The 18,648-nt window shown below is 47.3% G+C and overlaps 1 protein-coding gene across 1 annotated transcript in view; it reads left to right on the plus strand.

Annotated features, from left to right (window-relative positions):
• Nucleotides 1–6,432: 6,432 nt before the first annotated feature.
• The window catches only part of MB21D2 (Mab-21 domain containing 2), a 75,344-nt gene continuing 63,128 nt past the window's right edge, over nt 6,433–18,648 (plus strand). The window contains exon 1 of the mRNA XM_033959699.1: nt 6,433–6,952. Coding sequence (XP_033815590.1) covers nt 6,745–6,952 — 208 coding nt within the window. The 5' untranslated portion in view covers nt 6,433–6,744. The remainder of the gene's footprint in view (nt 6,953–18,648) is intronic.

Here is an 18,648-nt window from a genome sequence, read left to right on the forward strand (position 1 = left end):
AATCACTGCTCTAACCACTGCGCCACACTCTCCTCCAATACAATATCAGATGTGAGCCAAGTATAGAACAATGAAGCCATTGTGACATCACTGATGAGGTTAGCTCTCAGGCATTGGAGGAATGAGGCATTATGACATCACAATCTCAGCTCTGGAATGTTGCTACTCTATGGGTTTCTGCCAGGCATTAGGACATCAGGGAAAGGGATTGGACTTTTATACCGTCTTTTTGTAGTTTCAGAACCACATTCAAAGCGGTTTACATACAGGTACTTCAAGCATTTTCCCTATGGGCTTACAATCTATCTAATATACCTGGGGTAATGGGGGGATTAAGTGACTTGCCCAGAGTCACAGGAAGTAGTGTGGGTTTGAACTCACAACCTCAGGGTGCTGAGGCTTTAGCTCTAACCACCGTGCCACTCTCCTCCTGCATTGCCTGTCTGGTTTCTCCATACCCTTTGGTATGCCACTTAATTAATATCGTGCCATCATTCCCTCTCTTTTTTTTTCTGTTGTGTTTGTCTAGTATTTTTGTTATCTATACTGTTCTGCCTTGATGTGCTGATGAAATGCGGTACATCAAATCATTCTGAAGAAGCCGGCTTAAAGAGTGAGCCAGTGAAGCACGGGTCCAGGGCACTTCAGAGAGAGAAAGAGAAAATGGTTACTGCAGGTGGACAGACAAAATGGCTCGTTTGGCCCAGGGCACGATTAATTCGTCAAGGGCCCCTAGGCACCCAAATACACTGGGGCCCCCCTGCCCTGCCCCAGCCCACCATGTGCCCAGGCAGAAACAGGAAGCTGCGTCAGAGGGAAGCTTTGGGCAAGCAGCACCGCTTGCACAATTACAGTTCCCGTTGCCTGCTTGTCTTACTTTCCGTCGATTGGGGGGGGGGGGGCCGCGTTGCCGATCGGGGCAGAGGCCCCCGTTGCCGATCGATGCTGGAGGGGGTCCATTGCCGTTTGGCAAAAATAATGTTGATGCCCTCCTTCATCGGGCCCCTCTGACCATTTTGGGCCCTAGGCAAGTGCCTACTTGGCGTATTGGTTAATCCCGCCCTGGTTTGGCCTATATCTGCCGTCAGGCTTCTCTCTTTCTACGAGTTCACCTTGTGCAGTGGCAGGAGTTTGTTCCTTTCCTCCGGTCTTATCTTTGGTTCTTCTGCCAGCTCTGCTGCCAGCAATGTGGGAGGATCTGGAATGTGAGAACAGGGACAGTAAACGAGTACAAGAGAGAAATGCAGATTTTGTAGCAATGAAGTAGAAATACTTATACATCTCATTGCTTGGTTTGATGGGCTAATTTCAGAAAGCTTGTGTACAGAAAGGCATAATAAGATGGCCCAGCTCAACAACTATGAGCTCCTTTTGCGTTAGCGGTTTTAGCGCACGCAAAACCCGCCCTATGTGGCTAGAACTAATGCCAGCTCAATGCTGGCATTAAGGTCTAGCGTGGCGGCAATTTAGCGCGCATTATTCCGCGTGTTAAACCTCTAACGCGGCTTAGTAAAAGGAGCCCTAGGACATCATTTTACCAGAGAAACAGTTTTAGCACAGGATGGCAATGCCAAAAGGGTTTTGGTGGTGGTGGGGGGGGAGTTAAATTTCACAGAAACCCTTACCGCAGACTAGGGGCTCCTTTTACAAAGGTGCGTTAGGGCCTTAACACACGAAATAGCATGCGCCATAATGCCGCATGCGCTAGCCGCTACCGCCGTCTTTTAAGCAGGCGGTAATTTTTTGGCTAGCGCACACTAATCTTCTGCATGCGCTAAAAACGTTAGCGTACCTTTGTAAAAGAAGCCCTAAATTAGCATGCATTTAAATGCATGCTAATGTGGTAATTATCTAACCTGTGCCCATGCAGGATATTATGTGCCAGGCTTGGATCAGCAAAGAAGGACTGAGGGCGGAGCGCGTTCCTTGCATCGGAGTGCGTTCCTTGCATTGTTTGGTCCTCTTAGAACCATGGGGGGCTCGTCCGATCTTCGGGAAATGCAGTTTAAGATATTACATAGGGCATATATCTCACGGAAGCATGGGGCTCGTATGGGCCTTTGGGAGGGGGATATGTGCATCAAGTGTTGCCGTGCTGCTGGGACTTTGACCCATCATTTTTTGGAATGCCCGTCCACTGATTTGTGGCTGCAGGTTCTCCCTTTTCTGGAGCGCATAGTGCACCGTCCTGTCCCACGTGATTATGGCATGCTCTTGTTGGGCGACTTGAGAGTTCTGGAGGAAGCTGGTTTTTTGAATCCTCAGCAGAAATTTCTTTATTTAGCTTTCCTTTTGGTGAAAAAGCTTCTCTTGCAATATTGGGTGTCTGATCAGGTGGCCTCTTTTACTCATTGGCTCCATCGGATGGCCCAGGTAGCACAATTTGAAATTCACCTTTCTCCACGGGGGGGACGCATTGATCAGCGCTGCTATGTGGGACTATGGAAGACGGCTTTGTCGCTGTGTCCCGGGGATTTGGGGGCACAGCTGGAAACCCGTTCTTGAGTCTACAGTTCTTTTTCTTTCTTACTCTCTGTATCTCGTTCCTCCTTCAGGGGGGCCTGCTGGTGGATGTGTGGGGGAGCGTGTGGTTGTGGGGGTGTGTGTGGTTGTGTTTTGTATGGAGTGTTGGAGGGGGGAGTGCGTTTGGTGTGGCTGGGGGGTTGCTTCTGTTCTTCTTCTTTGAACAATTTAAAAATTTGCAGATTGTGACTGACTGGCTCAGAGCTTGGCCGTTTTTATTTTCTTATTCTGAGTTTACCAGACCGTGTATTGTTGGAATTTGTATTTTCTCTATTTGGACCTGGTGACATTGTACTGCTGGGTATCTGTGTCATCTATGTTGCAACTGCTTCTAATAAACATTATTTCAAAAAGAAGGACTGAGGGGAGTATTCTTTATTTATTTAATTCGGTTTCTATCCCGTTGTCCTCAAAGAGCACAGAACGGGTTACAGGAAATGGAGACCTAGTCCTGCAAGGTATGCATATTATCAGCCTAGGAGAAACCTTAGTTATTTCCCTAGGGATTTCCTGCCCAACCCCTCTGCTCCTAGGAGAGAGGGGTGGAGTTATAACACACCTAAAAGCAGAGCATGGAATCACAGTGAGGAGAGCAGGAACGGAGGGGAAGCTGAGGAACCAAGGCAAAGGCACGACCAGCAGCAGTGCAAACAGGCAGATGAGGAGAGAAGTCTCCCTCCTCAACCCCACAGTAGTGAGAACGTGGAGATGGCAGAGGACTTCCCAAGCTAGAGCCTAGCTGCTGGAAAAGAGGAGGCAATGGACACTGCTGAAATGGGTCCAGAAGCTGTCTATAACCCAGAAGGAATGGAGGTTAGTCCATAAGCTGAAGGGAAGCTGAGTATCTGTCTCACTAAGCTGTGTTTGAGTGCTGGCTCTCTGCAACCAGAGCCCAGGTGTCACTGATTATGGAGAGAATGAAAAGCGCACTCTGGGACTGCCCGGAGATTGTTGTTTGCTAAAGGGACTGAATCTTTGATAGGGTGAAGCCTCTGGGTTAAAGCCTTTGTAAACCTACCAGCTTATCTAATATCCTGCTGTGCTCCGTTGGCTGGGGAGCTCAGCTGATGCTAATGAGCCAAGGAGTCTGCTCTGAAAACTATACACGTTACCCAGCTAGGTTAGCTGAAAAACCTGGAACTTTATTTCTAAAGTTTGCCACTTCATTTATCTGCTTTGTGATGCAGTTTGTTTTCATGGTTTGGAAATTTATTTTCATGGCATTTCTGTTTATTTGAACCCTGGTGCAGAGGACTATCTTTAAAGCAGAGAAAGTCCAGGGAACTGCGATTGTATGCCATACTTGAACTTTAAGCCATTCTGACAGCTGTATGATATTTTTGTTTCATGCTTAATTTTTGCATTCCATGAGGGTGGATGAAAGTATTCAGACCCCCCTGTTCAATAAAGCCTAAGTATGTGAATTTGAACAAACCTGAATTGTGTCTCCTTTTTGGCAAAGTATCTCAGTGTGGCCTGACAGACTAGGCAGGTGCCTAGGTCTGTTGTACCTGAAAAGCCTTCTTCTTTCCTGGGGAAGCCAAGCCACCAGGTCAGGATTCGGCACAGCTAAGCCTCCTGCCGGTCAGAGCAGGGGATAGCTGTGTGACACCAGCCTTCTTCGATGTGAACCGCCTAGAAGTCATTCGACTGTGGTGGTATAGAAGAATAAAGTTATTATTATAACCCCCTTATATTGTGTGGTGAGCCCTTTAAAACCTATTGGGCCCCGGCTGTATACCACACCCTTATGCCTGTGCGGGTAGGTACAGTGGTGTATGGGCCAGAGTCCCCATCTCTACGGTCGACTACACAGACCACTAGGTCACCTGCTCGTGGCTTCACCAGGACTGGCCATCATACAGGCAGGTATGTTCTGTCTCATTTACATTTTGGGAGTATGGGAGGGGGTCAGTGACCACTGGGGGAGTGTGGAGGGGCCATGCTTACATCTCTCCAGATCATCTGGTCAGTTTGGGCTCTTTTTGGTACCTATTCATTGTTAAAACGGGCCTAGCCCCAGAAGTCCAAACTGTGCCCCAGACACATTCTTCAATGTTTACGGCAGAAAAACATCCAAGTCATGAGCCTGCCCAAACTACGCCTCTACCCCTCCCCTCCCCCTTGAGATTTAGACAAACTGCAGATGCGCAGCATGGAAATCTGTTTCGAAAATAGAGAATTGGAAGGTTCTGGCGAGAAAAGTCTACCTAACCACAATAATGGACTAAGTTCTCTTAATGAACAAAACAAACAGGCAAAACTGAGGACTTATGCGAATGAAAATTCTTGCTTTTTGCTACACCGCTCTCAGAGACCTGTGTTCTTCAAGCACATCAGTGTTCGAAACAACGTGTACAGGTAAAGGGTTTCTTTCATCGTGCAAAAATAAAATAGTGCAACAAGTTCTCTTAAAGTGCTGAATGCAATAAATAACTTATAAAAATATCAAAACTTCCGCACTTATTTTATTTAGAAGAAACTTTAAAGGTGACTTGTGACCAAGAGTTGTTGTAGCTGAACGGCTAAACGTCCTACGGGACCCGTTTCACCACAAAATTGGGCTTCTTCAGGGGTCTTGAATTTATAAATGTGTAACTTTGCTCGTGTTAACACATAGAAAATGGCGCTGGCCCTGTTGCACTATTTTATTTTTGCACATAAAAACAACCGCTCGATGAAAGAAACCCTTTACCTGTACACGTTGTTTCGAACACTGATGTGCTTGAAGAACACAGGTCTCTGAGAGCGGTGTAGCAAAATGCAAGAATTTTCATTCGCATAAGTCCTGGAGAAAAGTCTACCTGCCGCTTTGGGAAAATTTTTTCTTTTTTAGAAAATGAGTCCCATAGTGCACAAAGAGGGAGATAATCCTGGAATAAAAGAGACAACCCCCAAAGAAATTCAAAACTGGAAGAGCCAACAATAAAATGTTCCCATAAATACGAGGGGTGCCAAAAAGTTCTCAGCTCAACCAACCAACTTCCTAAATGCTGAGCATTATTTTTTCGCCACTGTCGCTGAAAAGAGGGTGATTTCATTTCCTGAAGTGCCAATTTGCAGAAACGAAAATCTATATTTTGTCACTGTCTTCTTGGTTGGGCTGAGGACTTTTCAGCAGCCCCTCAACAGTGTGAAGAGTTTCAGTCTCTGGTAACCAGAGCTGAGCTTGTGACATCATAATGCCTCATTCCACCAATAAGAGCCAACCTCATCAGTGATGTCACAATGGCTTGATTGTCCTAGACTTGGCTCACTTTTATTACATACCAGGGGGGTGCTGAAAAGTTCTCAGCCCAATCAAGAAGAGAATGAGGTGGAAAAATACTCAGAATTTAGGAAGTAGCTTGCTTGGATTGAGAACTTTTCAACACCCCCTGATAAGGGTGAAGACCAGCAAATAATAGGAAAAATAGAGTTCAACGAGGGGACAGGTAAGGTGCCCTTTGGAAGAATCTAACAAGTTCTGGTGTTATTACATGCCACAATTCATAGGTGCCAACCTTTCAAAATAATAGTGGGAGTGGGTGGCACAGTGGTTAGAGCTACAGCTTCAGCACCCTGAGGTTGTGGGTTCAAATCCCTCGCTGCGCCCTGTGACCCTGGGCAAGTCACTTAATCCCCCCATTGCCCCAGATACACTAGATAGAGTTTGAGCCCGCCGGGACAGATAGGGAAATATGATAAAAGTACCTAAATATAAACCACTTGGGATAGAAGTGGTATATAAAAGAAAAAATAAATAATCACAGAAGGAATGACAACTTGCAGGACCCAGAACTGCTCATTAAGGGTCCATAAGGAGAGGTGTGGCAAGTTGAGCTAGGAGCCCTGCTGGGATTGGCACCCCGCCGCTCCGCTCCAGAGCCGGAAGCCTCAGCCGGGTCTTTAGGCGCCTATCTTTTGTAGGCGCACAGCTGGCTGAAGGCTCGAGTTTCTTTGTTGCCGGATCGTGGCGGGACCCCGGGCCGCACTTCCAGTGCGAGCTTTCCCGTGCAAAATGCGGGGTTCGGGGGCGGGGAGCCGACGACGCGGCTAGGGTGGGGTGCAAGGTCCCTTTAAGCGCCCCTCCAAAGCCGCTTGTTGCTCCCTCCTCCTCCTCCTCCTGCGGCGGGTTGCGCGGTCGCCCCCCGCCCGAAGATCGGGGGAGGGACCGGGAGGCAGAGCAGCTGGTGCAACCGCGCGGAAAGGGGGCTCGGGGTGGGCGCGATTCGGCGGAAGATGGCGGCTCCCAGCGTCTGCAAAGCCGGAGGCTCCGGCGGCACCGGCACCCGAGCGGCCTTCCCGGAGCTGGACTTCAGGTCGGGAGCCCGGATCGAGGAGCTGAACCGGCTGATCCAAGACTACGCCAAGCACGACCAGCGCGAATACGACGACCAGCGGGCCCTGGAGATCCACACGGCCAAAGACTTCATCTTCTCCATGCTAGGTAACGTGTGCCCTGCGCGCTGGGGGCCGCGTAGATTTACGCGCTTGCCCGGGGAGGTCGCGTCCTGGCCTGGAGGCTCTCGGGGCGAGACGGGCTGGCCGGCCTAAGGGCTGTGGGAGCGATCTTTTGCCGAAAGCTTTTCCCAGGGCAAATGGGGACAGGGAAGCCCTGCCAGTTCTGTACCTAGTGCGTTAAATACCTGTAGGTGTGCCTGTTAACGTGCTTTCTTGCCATCTTTGGGTTGAAATAGTGTGAAGCCTTCAGGGCTAACCTAGGGCTTCTTTTACTAAGCTGCGATAGCGTTTTTAGCGCGCCGCAGAATGCGCTAGGCAGCTCATTGCTGGCCTTAGCGTCTGGCGCTAACGTGCCCTAAAACCGTTATGGCAGCTTAGTAAAAGGAGCTCCTAGACCCCTGTTTCTTCCCCTCCCCTTTGGCGTTTTGGGTTCGGAATCTTGAGAGCAGAACAAGGATTGGTTTGGCCTATAAAAGGAACCCTTCCCCCCCCCCCCCCCCCCCCATAATCCTAGTCTTTCATGTTCTTGAGCACCAGGCAGCTCTTCGGGTCAGGTACCTGAAACCAGGGCATACAAAAAGGAAGTCTGTTTTTGAGCTGGGCGCAGGCTGGGCCTGAAGGATTATTTTCTCTGGGGTTCAATCACTCCAGGCAGTCTTTTACTTACTTAAAATGAATTAAGCTGAGAGTGGGGAGGGAAAATTGACGCTTAAACTTTACTTGAAAACTTTGCTTGCTTGACAAAAGTTTCTTGATTCCAGTCCTGGTACAAAGTCCTTTTACTGTTCCCTTATCGTGTTCCTAATCTCTGCAAACACAATTCTTTTTGTACTTCTGGGTCCACCCTGGCTCTTCAGCCTGGGACCGTGCTATCTTCCCGCCAAGTTGAAAACACTCCTCCGAGGCTCTTTCACGCTCGTTAACCAGAGATGGGTATCCACACAGTCCTGTCTCTGGCAACAACCCGCGGGGGTAAGGTCTCTTGGTGAGCCGCTCCAGGTCTCACCCTCTTGCCTCAGCCCAGGGTCACTTCTCCTAGGGCTAGTAGATGTCCAGGAAAACCCAGACATGTCCTCTTTATAGAGGACTGTACGTGGTGCCTGGAGGGATTTCCAAATCCCAGCAGTTTGTCTGGGTTTTGGGAGGCCCTGAGCATGCACAGACATCGATGTGATATCACACGTGTGTACATGCGTGTGATGTCATCACTTCGACATTACACATGCGCAGAGACCCTCCAGGCACGACCCCTGAGCTCGGGGAAGCAGGCATGAGGTTTGTGTGGGGTGGAGGGGGCAGGTTAGGTAGCCTCTTTCTCTCTTTTTTTTTTAAGAGGAAATCTGGTAACCCTAACTTTTCCTCCACTACCTGCTCTGTTAAAACAAACAAACAACCCTCCTCACTTGGACTCTCATCCCTGCAGACTGTTGAAACCTCAGAGTCAAGATAACCAAAAAGCCCAGTGCACAAACCTTTTTATATACTTCTTCCTCTCTGGTCAGGGTCCTCCAACTCCACCCACTGCTCTTCCCTGCATGACTCCCTCCCTCACAGAGGAATCCCCTGCTTTGTAGCAGAGGTAATCCTGGGGGGGTTGGGGGGGGTTAAGTGGAGATGGTCACGAGTGTCAATGGAGCCGTATCCCTGATGTAGGCATTTGCTGAAACACGGCTGGATCAGGTCAGCTAAAAAATTAATGGCACTGGACTTACACTCTGGTTATAATCCCAATGGACATTTACCCTTTTTTGTTGTTCCCTGAGTTAGACACCCAACTTAAGTACAACTCGTACTTAAGAACGAGGTTGCCACTTCATTTGATTTCCCTGAGCGGTATTTCCAGGGCCATAGACTCCTGCACTTCTCCTGTAGCAGATTCAGGAATGATGCATGGCCACAGTGTGTGGTTGTGCATGCTATATACCTTAGAGGGAACACGGGTAGGGACAGTCGACCCTTTTGTCAGCTGGGAGCAGAATCTTAAAATCTATAAGTTCTGACTTGCATACAAATCTGACTTAAAAACAGAACTCGTTCTTAACTTGGGGACTGCCTGTATAGAAATAATCCAGCCATTGTGACATCACTGCTGAGGTTGGCTCTTAGGCATTGGTGGAATGAGGCATTATGACATCACAATCTCAGCTCTGGAATGTTGCTACTTAAGAACGCAGTTGCAGCTTCATTTGAGTTCACTGAACGGTCTTTCCAGTGGCCTAGACTCCACCTCCACCTCTCTTGCAGCAGATTCAGCAATGATGCAGGGCCACAAAAAGAGCAGTGTGTGGTTGTGCATGCAGAACCTTAAAGGGAACACTGGCTAGGGACAGTTGGACCTTTTGTCAGCTGGGAGCAGAATCTTAAAATCTACAAGTTCTGACTTACATACAAATCCGACTTAAGCACAGCTTTATAAACGTAACTTGTTTTTACCCAGGAACTGCCTGTATACATTATCATTTGGGGAAGGGGGATGGAGTATGAATTTTACATATGAGGTATGATCAAAAAATAACAGTGAATGTTTAAATAAAAAATAAAATTATTACAATCAAAGACAGATTGCCATTAACCCCCCCCCTCGAAATATTCCCCCTCTTCTATCTTTCTTGCCACTTTCTGAAGCATTTTTGGAATTCCTCTTTCGGGAGTGTCTTTAGTTGCACCGTCGTCACTCTTTTGATGTCATGAATCGATTTACCTATCGTGGTCATTTTGACTTTGAGAAAGAGCCAGAAGTTGCACGGTGAATAAGGTGGATGAGGACACATTAATGTTTTTGTTTAACAGAAATTGCCGTACCAGAACGATGTGTGACGCGGAGCGTGGTCATGAAGGAGGGTGAAACCGTTTGCCCAGTTTCTCAGGTCACACTCGCTCGCCTCATGTTCAAATCTGTTAAAATGTTTTGAACGGAACCCTAAGAGACGTTCAGATCCTCAGAAATTTCCGTAATATTCAGTCACTTGTCTGATCGAATCATTTCGTTTACTCTTCCAACATTCACTTGGATTTTTGATGTTGAAGGTTGTCTCGATCTCGCCTCGTCTTCAACCAGTTCACAACCATTCTGAAATCACTTGAGCCTACTTGGTCACTGCTGCATCGCCATAAACTAATTTTAACATTTTGTGTGTGTTTCTTTAGCACTTTTTTGCAGTTTGAAACAAAATTTCATGTTCGTGATCCGTGGTTTATGGCACACTTTAATGTTCAATAATTTTTATTGAGTTTTAAAAATAAATATACATAACAAAAATCTTACAAAGAATATCATCTCAACTCAGTTAATACATTGTAGATCTATAAATTCAAAAAAAATCAACAATCAAGTATCATTACAATACAGACCAGATACTTGATGCAATAGGGATCTCAGGGGTGGTTTACAACTGGTTCCAAGGATTCCTTAAAACAAGAACCTACAGAGTTAAGATAAACGATATGAAATCTAACCCATGGTCGAATCCATGCGGAGTCCCGCAGGGATCTCCACTTTCACCCATTCTATTCAATCTCTACATCTCCTCCCTTGGTACCACTCTTGACAACCTAAAAGTAACATCATTCAGCTACGCAGACGACATAACTATTCTCCTCCCCTTCGAAACCCAAGACCACACCTCAACAGGACACCTGGAAACAATACTGAACGAAGTAGAAAAATGGATGACAAACCACAAATTAAAACTAAACTCGGACAAAACCAAATTCTTAATGCTCAAAACAGACAAAAACCCATCCATAACAGACCTGGAAATTAAAGCAATCAAATACCCAATCCAAACCTCCCTCAAAATCCTGGGAGTGCTGATAGACAGATGCTGCACTATGCAGACTCAAATCAACAAAACTACCGTATTTTCGCGGATATAACGCGCACCTGTGTAAAACGCGCACAGGGGTATAGCGCGCAGAAATCACGATGATATGTACCAAAACTTTTCTATACCGCGCTCAGGCATATAACGCGCATGATGCCCGACGCTCCTTTCGCCCGCCCTGACTTTCCGTGCGCTGTCCCGACTCTCCGTTCACCCCCCCTGACTTCCGTGCACTGTCCCCCCTTGAAGTCCTGTCCCCCCTTGAAGGTCTGTCCCCATCCTGAAAGCCTGATGCCCCCCCCCGACGTCCGATACATCCCCCCCCCCCGGCAGGACCACTCGCACCCTCACCCCGAAGGACCGCCGACTCCCCAACAATATCGGGCCAGGAGGGAGCCCAAACCCTCCTGGCCACGGCGACCCCCTAACCCCACCCCGCACTACATTACGGGCAGGAGGGATCCCAGGCCCTCCTGCCCTCGACGCAAACCCCCCCCCCCCCCCAACGACCGCCCCCCCCCCCCAAGAACCTCCGCCCGTCCCCCAGCCGACCCGCGACCCCCCTGGCCGACCCCCACGACCCCCCCACCCCCCTTCCCCGTACCTTTGGAAGTTGGCCGGACAGACGGGAGCCAAACCCGCCTGTCCGGCAGGCAGCCAACGAAGGAATGAGGCCGGATTGGCCCATCCGTCCTAAAGCTCCGCCTACTGGTGGGGCCTAAGGCGCGTGGGCCAATCAGAATAGGCCCTGGAGCCTTAGGTCCCACCTGGGGGCGCGGCCTGAGGCACATGGGCCAAACCCGACCATGTGTCTCAGGCCGCGCCCCCAGGTGGGACCTAAGGCTCCAGGGCCTATTCTGATTGGCCCACGCGCCTTAGGCCCCACCAGTAGGCGGAGCTTTAGGACGGATGGGCCAATCCGGCCTCATTCCTTCGTTGGCTGCCTGCCGGACAGGCGGGTTTGGCTCCCGTCTGTCCGGCCAACTTCCAAAGGTACGGGGAAGGGGGGTGGGGGTCGGCCAGGGGGGGCGCGGGTCGGCTGGGGGGGCGGGCGGAGGGGCTTGGGGGGGGGGGGGTCGTTGGAGGGAGGGGGGTTTGCGTCGAGGGCAGGAGGGCCTGGGATCCCTCCTGCCCGTAATGTAGTGTGGGGTGGGGGTAGGGGGTCGCCGTGGCCAGGAGGGTTTGGGCTCCCTCCTGGCCCGATATTGTCGGGAAGTCGGCGGTCCTTCGGGGGGGGGGATGTATCGGACGTCGGGGAGTCGGCCGGGCAAGAGGGCTTGGGCTCCCTCTTGCTCCGATCGTGGATGCGGGTGCGGGTGGGAGCGCGTGCGAGCGGTCGTTCGGGGTGGGGGTGCGAGCGGTCCTGCTGGGGGGGTGAATCGGGCGTCGGGCGGGGTGGGAACTATGTTTAAAAACTTTTCTATACCGCGCTCAGGCATATAACGCGCGAGGGGTATGCGCGGTAGGTAAAATCGCGTATAACGCGCGCGTTATATCCGCGAAAATACGGTACCCAAAAAGCATTCTTCACAATGCGCAACCTAAGAAAAATAAGGAAATTCTTTGACAAAGAACACTACAGGATCATTGTACAATCCCTGGTACTAGGTCTTGTGGACTACTGCAATATCCTATATCTACCATGCCCTACAAACATGATCAAAAAACTACAGACCGTTCAGAACACAGCTCTCAGACTAATCTACTCCCTCGGAAAATATGACCACATCACCAACGCCTACCTAGACTCACATTGGCTACCAATTAAAGCCAGAATTCAATTCAAACTGTACTGTCTAATCTTCAAAGTTTTCAACGGTACTGCACCTGCCTATCTAAACGATCGCCTAAACCGTAACCTTCCACCCAGAATAAGAAGAACACTGACACCATTCTCATATCCACCACTCAATGGCACTCATCGTAAAAAGCTTTATGATAACCTCATAGCAACGCATGCAGCAAAACTCGAACCCTCCATCACTAGATTGTTAACCTCAACATCTGACTTCAAAGCATTCCGTAAAGAAATCAAAACGCTGCTCTTCAAAAAGTATTTACAATCTACCTAATCTCCCTCTCCTCTTCCACCAACCAGGTTTGCTCACTCCCTGGCACCATACCATCAATCGACAAAAAATACATATAAAAAAATAATAAATAAATAAAAAAATACCTGGAACCTAATTCACCCTACCGATACCGATTACCTACCAAAGTATGGAAACAGAATATTTGATATGTATAGTAATGTAACCTGATTTATCTTCCATTGTTATTATGTCTACACCCTCACTCTGTCATTAAGTCTATACCCTCAATCTGTATTCTCCAATGTCATGTACCCTCCTGGAAATGTCCAGCTCTCTTCTTATGTAATCCGCTTTGAACCGCAAGGCACAAGCGGAATAAAAATCACTAATGTAATGTAATGTAATAAAGTACTTCCCAACACTCCCGCCTACCTTCTCATCCCCCCTACCCCCCTCCACACTTTAAACGCACCTTCTCACAACCGACTGACTGTACCAAAAGCTGAAACTTGTTATACACTGTTGCTAAGGTTTGAGGCGCTGCTTCCCGTATTGAGCGCCATCCAACAGAAAGACGCTTCATCAGCTGCACTCATCGTATTTTTTGATTTCACCTCATATATCTGGAGAGAGACAGACAGACAGACATACATTCACGTGTAGTTATGGTATCTGGGGAATTGGAAGATTATTGTAATTTTATTTCACTTATTTCTTTCTTTTATTTCATTGCGGTGTTTGCGTTCTGTGTCTCTTACTATAGATTAGTTCAGGTGTTTGCTGGAGAGTTGTAATAAATTACTGGACTTTTGCAGATAAGACATGTCGGGGCATCCTACATCCACTTGGGTTTTCAGGTTCTCCACAATAGCTATTCAGGAGGTCCAAATTGTTCCAATATAGTCAGATCTTCTGGCTCATGTTCGTTATGGATCTTTTAAAAATCCAACTAACTATGGGGTCCGCAGCAAGCCCTGCGGTAGAACATAGAAAAAAGCGGCAGAAAAGGGCTATAGCCCACCAAGTCTGCCCATTCCAAGTATCCCCTCCCCTGAATTTACTCCCTTAAAGATCCCACGTGAGTATCCCATTTTCTCTTAAAATCTGTCACGCTGCTGGCCTTTATCACCTGGAGTGGGAGTCTGTTTCTATAACCATAAAGCCCTATGACCTCACAATGCAGATGTAAAGAGCTTTAGCCAATAGGAAGAGGAGATGCAAATGTTAAGAGCCTTAGCCAATAGGGAGAGGAGGAGATAGTGGATGCTGTGGCCATTTGGCCTTTATCTGCCATCATAGAAACATAGAAAAAAGCAGCAGAAAAGGGCTATAGCCCACCAAGTCTGCCCATTCCAAGTATCCCCTCCCCTGAGTTTACTCCCTTAAAGATCCCACGTGAGTATCCCATTTTCTCTTAAAATCCGTCACGCTGTTGGCCTTTATCACCTGGAGTGGGAGTCTGTTTCTATAACCATAAAGCCCTATGACCTCACAATGCAGATGTAAAGAGCTTTAGCCAATAGGAAGAGGAGATGCAAATGTTAAGAGCCTTAGCCAATAGGGAGAGGAGGAGATAGTGGATGCTGTGGCCATTTGGCCTTTATCTGCCATCATAGAAACATAGAAAAAAGCAGCAGAAAAGGGCTATAGCCCACCAAGTCTGCCCATTCCAAGTATCCCCTCCCCTGAGTTTACTCCCTTAAAGATCCCACGTGAGTATCCCATTTTCTCTTAAAATCCGTCACGCTGCTGGCCTTTATCACCTGGAGTGGGAGTCTGTTTCTATAACCATAAAGCCCTATGACCTCACAATGCAGATGTAAAGAGCTTTAGCCAATAGGAAGAGGAGATGCAAATGTTAAGAGCCTTAGCCAATAGGGAGAAGAGGAGATAGTGGATGCTGTGGCCATTTGGCCTTTATCTGCCATCATAGAAACATAGAAAAAAGCAGCAGAAAAGGGCTATAGCCCACCAAGTCTGCCCATTCCAAGTATCCCCTCCCCTGAGTTTACTCCCTTAAAGATCCCACGTGAGTATCCCATTTTCTCTTAAAATCCATCACGCTGCTGGCCTTTATCACCTGGAGTGGGAGTCTGTTCCAATGATCCACTACTCTTTCGGTGAAGAAGTACTTCCTGGAGTCGCCATGAAACTTCCCTCCCCTGATTTTCAGCGGATGCCCTCTGGTGGTCGAGGGTCCCATGAGCCAGAAGATATCATCTTCTGACTCGATGCGTCCCGTGTTAAATAATGTTCAAATTGTGTATATGTGTGTGTGAGGGAGAGAGAAGCATTTAACACTATTTCCATTGGAAGGCACATAAGTAAGTAATTGGAAGTTACATAGGAAACCAATTTTCTAAGCTGACTTAAAAAAAAAAAAAATTTCACGCCTACCCTTAAGTTAAATACAATAGAACTTTCTGACCATTATTTCAAAATTGTTTATTTCCATTAGAAAGTTAATTGGAAGCTGACTCAGCTGCAGCATTTAATCACATTGGGCTCCTGTCTGCTAATGGACATTTTCCATAGGTCTAAATATAGAGGGAGGAGTTTAAGTCTGTCTGTCTAGTATTCCCGTATGTTAAGCAAATTCTTCTGTATAATTTCGATTAACAGGGTTTGAGGTGGCTGCATTTTCGCCTAGACCTAGGCTGTGGAAGGGCCTTTGGGAGAAGAGGGAAGGAGAGAATGGGTTGGTGAGGTGGAAGAAAGAAAGAGAGAGTGAGAAGGTGGCACGGGCTGGGGGTTATATTTTCACTATGAACTCCTCTCCCTTCAGCAAATGAATGGGAGGGGTACAGCAGCTGAACTACACATGTGAGAAAGTCCCTAAATTAAAATTCAAACCTTAATGATCCAAGTCGGAAATTGTTATCATTATCATCTTCGTATTTGCATTTTAGAACCAATTGGTCCTTAGTAAAAGGACCCCTTTGTTAGATTTCTAGGAAATTTCTTGGTAACGCATCTTTTTTTTTTTTTTTAAGTATGGATTGTTTTCAGTGAGTTGTGTACAGTACTCCCCCGGAATTCGCGGGGTTTCCGTTCCAGGAACCCACGTGAATTTTGAAAAAACGCGAATACGGTTTTTAGGCAGGGGAGACAGGAGAGAGCAGCTGGAGTGCCGGCGAGTGAAGGAAATCACTTGCTTTATGCTCTGACCGCCTCTTCCTGAACTAAAGTCAGGCCTTAACAATCAGGAGCTTTATGTCAAAGCACCTCCTGATTGGTGAGGCCCTACATTAGTACTGGAAGAGGCGGTCGGAGCATACAGCGAGTGATTTCCTTCACTCGCCCGCACTCCGGCTGCCCTCTCCTGCCTCTCCAGCTGCCCTCTCATGCCCGGTCATTTGTGGTCAGAAAATACCATGAATGACTGGGACTGCGAACCGCCGACCACAAATTCACGGGGGAGCACTGTACATCGCAGTTATTGTACAGTTTCTCTTAATTTCTGTACACCGCATTGAACTGAAAGGTATTTGCGTTCTAGAAATGGAAATTTGAAAAATACTGTTTTTTTACAATTTGTGCCTGAAAAGAATGCAGAATCGAGCTGAATCCCTAAATATTTCAACCGTATTCAGATTCCAATTACATCAATGGTTGCTGGCCGATCACTAGACCCTTTTCCCAATAAGAATAATATCTGGAATGGTTTTCCAAGATGAATTCCCAGAGCAGAATTATGCTTGATGTTGTTGCTCCCTGATATGTAACGAAACTCATTACATGCTTGTGGAGAAATTCGTCCTTATTTCAGGATGTCAACGTTGCGCTTGACCCACTGTTCTTTCCCGAGTACCAGCCTGAAAGGATGATAGCCTAAGGTCCTCTGGCCTGGTTCGTCCCTAGCTGTTGTGAATTTGGATTAGATTAAACGCCGTTGATTTGTAGACTTAAGAACATTGCTGGGTCAGACCAGTGGTCCATCAAGCCCGGCAGTCCGCTCACGCGGCGGCCCTCTGGTCAAAGACAGCGCCCTGAGACTATCCATACCAGCGTACATCCTTATTTAGGGCAGGCTTATTATTCCCCAATTTTTTTTTTTTTACTCCTGACTTTTCTAAAACATTGGTTTGCAACCCTGTCCTGATGTTGGTAAAATAACAGCTGGCGGACATTTTAGGCTACCCCCCACTGAATGTTCACACATGTATCTTGTGGATATCCTGAAAACCTGGCTGGTCACTGGGAACGGATTTGGGAACTGCTGCTAATGATTTTGTTTTGTAAGTCGTTAGACCTCTTCTAGCAGAATCTTAAGGCTTCCTGCTCTGTGCTTGATTCCTTATCGTCAACGTTTTGTGGGTTGTGTGGCTGCAGCCTGTGGCTTCTGTGGCCCAGCTGGTTCCTGGTCGATCCTTTTCCCTGCCAGCCCAAGCAGAACAAGAGACGGTGTTGCCTTATGATATTGCCTGCAGTACAAGGCTCCTGTGAAATACTGAAGTCTGGGGCTACAGAACAACGTCCCTGGAAATGACCCTTAATTTGCAGGGATGGAAGGAGTAGCTGCTAGCCTGTTTGGGAGGGGGGACCTTTTTTTTTTTCATCATGTGTACTTCTGTGCTTGATTGAGATACAACCTAGGTACCGTCCTAGGAAATGATTCATTTTTAGAACGCTTTTGAAATATAAACAATCGAGGCCTTGTCCAAATACATGAAAGCCAATGTGGCTACAGAGGATTAAGATTTTGACCTGGATCTATGGCCCAGTCTGCATTGGGGGGAGGGGGGAGCTGACGGTCAATGGGCATTTGTGTCTCGGATCGGAATGGTTTGCAGTCCTCCATGTTCCTCAACCTGCCTGTGTCGGACAATGCAGTCCCTCCCCCCCCCCTCCCGTTTGCAGTCGCAGGTATTCCTCCTCACCGTACTGTTTGCTAACCTTTTATAATTCAAACTCATTCACGTACAGTCCAGGCCGCACTGATAAAACATTTTCTTTTTTTCTTTCCTGGACCAGTCTCCTGGGTTTGCAGTGAAGGATAGTAAACCTGTAGCTAGTTCACGGCAAGATTTACTTGTCAGCGGCATGAGGATGTAAATCTGATACTTTCTGTAGACTCCTTAATCATTTTAAAACATGCAAAATGTGTTGTGGTGGTGAGTTCCGGATTCCAATGAAAGCTTCAGATAGTCACAGATGCGTTCATGCTCGTCTGCCATGACTAACTCGGTTAATAAGTGTGTTGTCTGTGCTGGTGTTTTCTCTGTAATTAATCATAGATGGGCTTGTGGTGTTGTGATTTTTTTTTTTTATGGTGAATTTCTTCCTGAGAGTCTCTCCGTATTTTATTCTAGAGGGAAATTAAAACAGTAGAAGCGAACAACTTGTTCTTTTTCCCAGTAAATATCAGAGTTTATTTTGGTGGCTGATAAAACAGTTGTTTGAAAAGTACATCATGTTGTTACTTTGGAATTCTATATGCTAAACATAGTTATCTCTTGCCCCAGTAAGGTAGATCATCTTAGTATATTAAACATTTTTTCCAAACTGTAGTGCTTGGGGACAAGGGATAGAGCCGGGTCCTGATGGCCCTAAAAGGTATTTTCTGGGACATGGTGGGATCTGCTGGAACTCATTATTTTATTTTATTTTTTTATTGAAGACAATTTTTAATCCGCTTTTATCCAAGGCGGCTCACAGTATTACATACATATTTCAGGATTTCCACAACATAAAGATCCCATACAGCGTCAAAAATCATACTCGGTCTCTTGTCTCTTCCCACTTCCTGCTCCTCGCCTAGCTTTTAGACACTCAGAACTGCATGCTGTACCTATGGTAATGAAATTCTGCCCACTCATTGGAAG

The sequence above is a fragment of the Geotrypetes seraphini genome, chromosome 9 (assembly GCF_902459505.1).
Source record: "Geotrypetes seraphini chromosome 9, aGeoSer1.1, whole genome shotgun sequence".
Classification (NCBI taxonomy): Eukaryota; Metazoa; Chordata; class Amphibia; order Gymnophiona; family Dermophiidae; genus Geotrypetes; species Geotrypetes seraphini.